This window comes from Rana temporaria, chromosome 4 (assembly GCF_905171775.1).
Source record: "Rana temporaria chromosome 4, aRanTem1.1, whole genome shotgun sequence".
NCBI classification, from domain to species: domain Eukaryota; kingdom Metazoa; phylum Chordata; class Amphibia; order Anura; family Ranidae; genus Rana; species Rana temporaria.
The window spans coordinates 370,392,936-370,398,935 of record NC_053492.1 but is presented as its reverse complement, the minus strand read 5'-3'; the positions used below and the strand labels follow the sequence as shown (position 1 = coordinate 370,398,935).

The following is a 6,000-nucleotide window of genomic DNA, read 5'->3' as shown; positions in this document are numbered from 1 at the left end:
TCTGGAGCAATACACACCAAACTGAGCATGTGCAGCCCGATTCCATGGACCGGGGTTTTAAAGTGTTAATAAAACAAAAAAGCAAAGAAACATGTATTGTATTGCAGCTTACCCATTCTTAGATGTGATGCAGTAGTTTTGTTTTTTAGGCTTTCTTTCCTTTATTTTAACCTGGTGATTTGGCCAGCAAGTCGGTTTTTCAAAAGAACAAGCTCTCTTGTAGGTGTATTAGTTACAGGGATGAGACAAAATGGCACGGACAGGCAGAAGGGCGTATATATACACGTCCTTGCCTTCTAGCGGGTGGGGGGTCCGATCGAGACCCCCCCCCCGCTGCGTGCGGTGGGCGGATTCCCTTTGGGGAGCGATCCGGGACGACGGCGCAGCTATTCGTTTATAGCCGCTCCGTCGCGATCGCTCCCCGGAGCTGAAGAACGGGGAGAGCCGTATGTAAACACGGCTTCCTCGTGCTTCACTGTGGCGGCGCATCGATCGTGTCATCCCCTTTATAGGGGAGACACAATCAATGACGACAGACCTACAGCCACACCCCCCTACTGTTGTAAACACACACTAGGTGAAGCCTAACACGTTCAGCGCCCCCTGTGGTTAACTCCCAAACTGCAACTGTCATTTTCACAATAAAGAATGCAATTTAAATGCATTTTTTGCTGTGAAAATGACAATGGTCCCAAAAATGTGTCAAAATTGTCCGAAGTGTCCGCCATAATGTCGCAGTCACGAAAAAAATCGCTGATCTCCGCCATTAGTAGTAAAAAAAAAAAAAAAAATTAATAAAAATGGCAATAAAAATATCCCCTATTTTGTAAACGCTATAAATTTTGCGCAAACCAATCGATACACGCTTATTGCGATTTTTTTTACCGAAAATAGGTAGAAGAATACGTATCGGCCTAAACTGAGGGAATTTTTTTTTTTTATATATGTTTTTGGGGGATATTTATTACAGCAAAAAGTAAAAAATATGCCTTTGGGCATTTAGCAGCATATTGGTCCAGTGCTTAAGTGGTTAAATCCCCTTTTTTCCCCATTCTGATGCTCGGTTTGAAGTTCAGCAAGTTGTCTTCACCACATCTAGATACCCAAATGCATTGAGTTTCTGCCATGTGATTGGCAATTTGTGTTACCAAGCAATTGAACAGGTGTACCTAATAAAAGTGGCTGGCGAGTGTATATTAAATGGAAAAGGAAATTGTTGACTTACCCACCGCGAGGTTTGAGAGCAGCAAGGCATATATCTGGGCAATGACAGCAAGACTAGAAAGTGGAAGCGTGGCAAAGAATGTAGCAAAAGAGTGTGTTGTGAAGGACCAAATTCTGAACAGGATGGGTAAAGATACAACATAGTCAAGCAAGTACAATATGGATGTACAAAGGGACAGTGGAGGCAGAAAAAAATTTGAGCAAACAGACAAAGTCATGTATGAACAACTGTACTTTCTTCTTGTAGGCAGGAACAACATTTTACACTTCAGTGCCAATACTATACACTGTCACTGTACTAATGACACTGGCTGGGAAGGGGTTAACATCTAGGAGAAATCAAGGGGGATAACCGTGTGCCTAACAATGTGTAATATGTACCGCTTTTACTAAGTGATTTTGTCTTTTTTTTTTCCTTTGCAGGGAATAAAAAATAAATAAAAAAACAGCAAGAGCGCCTGTTAGTGTACAGAGCTCTGTGTTGTTTAAGAACACAGAGCTCTCTTTCATGAATGACGAAGTGGGTCCCGGCGAGCAATCATTGGCCGGGACCCGCTGATCGGCTTTTGCTGCAACAAATCATAGCACAGCTAGGGGGGATAGGCACACGTTCTTTACCTGGAAGCGCTGGTCTCATACCAGATACAAGATCCAGCACACAGCGGCCACCCTGCAACAGTAAATGTACGTGAGGCGATCGCCAACTGGTTAAAGCGATTCCAAAACACATCATACTTACCTGTTCTTTTCAAAAAATTTGCACAGAGCAGCCCTGATATCCTTGTTTCCGCTCCCCTGCCAGCACTCCTGGCTACCCCCCACCCTGCTGAGTACCCCCATAGTAAACTGTTGCAATGGGGGCACCCGTGCATGCTCTCTTCTGGGTCAGCTCTGTGTATCTATAAGACACATAGAGCACAGCTCAGCCCTGCCCCCGCCTCACTGGCTGTGACTGAGAGCAACAGGAGCCAATGGCTCCCCCTGTTGTGTCTGAGCCAATGGGGAGAAAGAGCGTGCTTTTGCTCTTGTGCAAATCACTGGACTAAGATTAGGCTCAGTTAAAGGAAACATGCCAAAATGACTGATTATAGGGTATAGAGACACAATAGTTAACCGATTCCTTTTAAAATTAATTAAAAATAGATAAAAATCAATCATATAATGTACATAATGTACATCTAGTTTCGTTTTTGCATGTTATCCTACCTCTGTGCTATACAGAGCCATAGAGAAGTGATGGTTTGTAAAACGAAACTAGAATCTCCCAGTACTGTGGTCATCAGGAAACAGACAACCAGGAAGTGTCCAGAACAGAGAAGGATTACAGCAACATCAGAGCAAAAACGAACAATGAGGACATGAAACCAGGACTGCAGTAAGGTAAAGGTAAAGGAAGCGATTTAGCTTAAAAAAAATCCTTTAGTGACCCTTTAAGTATTAAGGCAGGAAGGAGCTGCATACTGAAGTATTTTTTATTCCAATGCAGAGAATTCAGTAAGGTAAAAAATAAAAACCCTCAAGCTTTGGAACCACTTTCATTACAAATATAAAACAACAGGACAAAAAAAAAGAGAAAATTTGTAGGTGAGATGATGGGCAAAAAAACAAGTGTTTTTTTTGTTTTTTTTTAGCTTTGTTTGCATCCAGCTATTGCAGGTGGCAACATCAATCCCACCATCCATCATAAAAATCTGCTGTGTCCTTCAATGAACGGTGGAGAGATATATAATTTAATAGAATCAGCATATTTAACTATTACACTGAACAGAGATTAAAAAAATGAGAGACCAGTCGGTAGGCCACCAAAGTGTTTTCCAAAGTTTGCTACCAATGGTACATTAAAGCTGGTCTGGTTGAAGGCTTCTGCTCATCGAGGTCCAACAGACAGTCTTTCCCCATCAAGAGTGAAGGCAATAGCAGAATGATAAAAAAGTTCCTTTTATTCAGCATATCCACCAGGAAACACTTGGAATACTCTGTAGTCCTCATGCTTCTCCCGTAATCTGCTTGATGCACCATTGTGCCCTCGCGTATGCACCGATATCAGAAGACATTCCTCAGCCGTTGTGTAGAATATATAGTCACGTTTCATTTACTAACTCTGGATTGTTTAATCTTGGATATATCTTTGGTACTCAGAATCAGCGCACCATCTCTAAACCTCCCGACCTGTCCATCTGGTAAAAATCCTGATCCTTTTCCTTTTCTTGATCTTCTGCAAAACAGAAATTATAAACAACAGTAACAAAAAAGACTGAAATACTCCATTATAGTGACATGTTCTTAAAATGAATATTGCCACTTTTCTACCACCATATAATTTTACACAAAAAAAAAAAAAGAGCCAAAGAATGTGTTTAACCACTTCAATACCGGGCTTTTATACCCACCTCAATACCGGGCCTATTCTGGCACTTTTTTCCTACATGTATAAATCATCATTCTTTTGCTAGAAAATTACACAGAACCCCCAAACATTATGTTTTTTTAGCAGACACTCTAGGGAATAAAATGGCGGTCATTGCAACGTTTTATCCCGCACGGTATTTGCGCAATAATTTTTCAAACGCCTTTTTTTTGGAAAAAAATTGTTTCATGAATTAGAAAAAAATAACAAAACAATAAAGTTAGCTCAATTGTTTTGTAAAATATGAAAGATTATGTTACACAGAGTAAACAGATACCTAACATATCACGCTTTAAAATTGCGCACTCATGGAATGGCGCCAAACTTCGGTACTTCAAAATCTCCGCAGGCAACGCTTTGAAATTTTTACAGGTTACCAGATTAGATTTACAGAGGAGATTTAGTGCTAGAATTGTTGCTGGCACTCTAACGCACGCGGCGATACCTCACATATGTGGTTTAAACGGCGTTTACATATGTCGGCGGGACTTACGTATGCTAAATAAATACCTTTTCTGATCAGCAGTATATAGCAGCTTGTGACTTCTACCAGTGTCTGGCCGAGCACTGGTTAAAGCTTATAGGACTAGTCATTATTTTCCGACTGTCCTATGAGGCTGCATGACCCCCGACAGTCCTGAGTAGCCCTGTGCTGATCACATGCACACTCCCCCCAAAAAAAAAAAATATATGCTCTAGCAATTTACAGTACACTCAGCATGTGCAGAGTGCCTTCTAGTGCTCTGTACTATCAGCAGATGGATTGGGGACTGTGGAAGAAGGGGAGGATCACAGAAAATAGGATCAGACAGCCTTTTTACACAATGTGGAGGATTAACCTTATAGGTTCCACAGCGAGTATAACAAGCATGCTTTACTGCATAAACAGACTGATTTTGCTATTGTGGATTTAGTAACAACTTGGTCTGTTAAACATACTTTTGAAGGTGGTTTGTTATCTGTTTGATAAGTGTAAAATATACATGTGGATACTGGTAGACATGGCTCTTAACTTCCTGTGCACTGTGCAGTGTTATCAGCCATTTACAGTTTACCTGTGGGCTACATAACCCCCCCCCCCCCCCATGTTGCGAAGATAAGCAGGGGGGGTGATATGTACTCCTAACACACTTCCTGTCCTAGTGAGACAACACTGCTCTTTCACAGACACAGTATGCATTGTCATCTTAGGACATGAAGAGGTTACTGCTTGTAAGCAGCAATATATTATATTTTTATCTAGAGTTTAGTTTTACTTTAACGTAATCGTAATGTCGCTCCCCACCCTCTCCATCTCATCCAATCATAGAACACTTTTCAATCATTTAGAAAACGCAAAGCATCCTCTGAATGGCACCCTTGCCAATCGGCCAACCTCCTGTGTTCAGAATGCAGCCGGTTGGCCACTCAGCACAGGACCCAGAAGCAAGTGGAGAACACTGGGGTAGTGGCCAGGTATTGTATATACATATTTACAGTGGGCCAAGAGATATATATATATATATATATAAAAATGATCCATACCTGGAATTAATCTCCAAATGTGTGAATTAAACAGTTATATAGAATTATGGAGGATAATCTTCCTACAATAACATAAACCCCATACAGACTCACCTGACATTCTGGGTTTGTTTCGGTTTTTTCCTTACTGGTTCCATACTTTCCTAATTTTGAAGAATAAGGAAGATCATGGTGAAACTAGGGGAAAAAAACAACTGGCACCAACAATGTAACATACCAACAGAAAAAGATTATAATTTCCCTGTTAACCACTTAAGGACCGAGCCTGTAAAATGGCGGTCATTACAATACTTTATGTCACACCGTATTTGCGCAGCGGTCTTACAAGTGCACTTTTTTGGGAAAAAATACACTTTTTTTAATTAAAAAAATAAAAAACAGTAAAGTTAGCCCAATTCTTTTTTTATATTGTGAAAGATGTCAAGTAAATTGATACCCAACATGTCAGGCTTCAAAATTGTACCCACTCGTGGAATGGTGACAAACTTTTACCCTTAAAAATCTGCATAGGAAACGTTTAAAAATTTCTACAGGTTGCACGTTTTGAGTTACACAGGAGGTCTAGGGCTAGAATTATTGCTCTCGCTCCAACGATCGCGGTGATACCTCACATGTGTGGTTTGAACACCGGTTTCATATACGGGCACTACTCACGTATGCGTTCGCTTCTGTGCGCCAGCTCGGTGGCATGGGGCTCGTTAAATAAGAAACAAAAAATTATTTGTTTTTTATTTTATCTTTTATTTTTACACTTTTTTTTTTAAAGAACAAAATTGTGTCACTTTTATTCCTATTACAAGGAATGTAAACATCCCTTGCAATATAAAAAAAGCATGACAGGACCA

The 6,000-nt window shown here is 40.6% G+C and overlaps 1 protein-coding gene across 2 annotated transcripts in view; it reads right to left on the bottom strand.

Annotated features, from left to right (window-relative positions):
* Positions 1–2,678: 2,678 nt before the first annotated feature.
* LOC120937595 (uncharacterized protein C1orf131-like) overlaps positions 2,679–6,000 on the bottom strand; it is a 29,044-nt gene continuing 25,722 nt past the window's right edge. Inside the window, exons 6-7 of one of the 2 annotated variants that reach the window (XM_040350942.1) lie at positions 5,249–5,298; positions 2,679–3,436 (exon numbers count right to left, since the gene is read on the bottom strand). In XM_040350942.1, the coding sequence (XP_040206876.1) occupies positions 3,313–3,436; positions 5,249–5,298 (174 nt within the window). In that variant the 3' untranslated portion in view covers positions 2,679–3,312. Of the gene's footprint in view, positions 3,440–5,248; positions 5,299–6,000 lie in introns of both variants that reach the window. The other variant, XM_040350940.1, reaches the window with a different exon arrangement.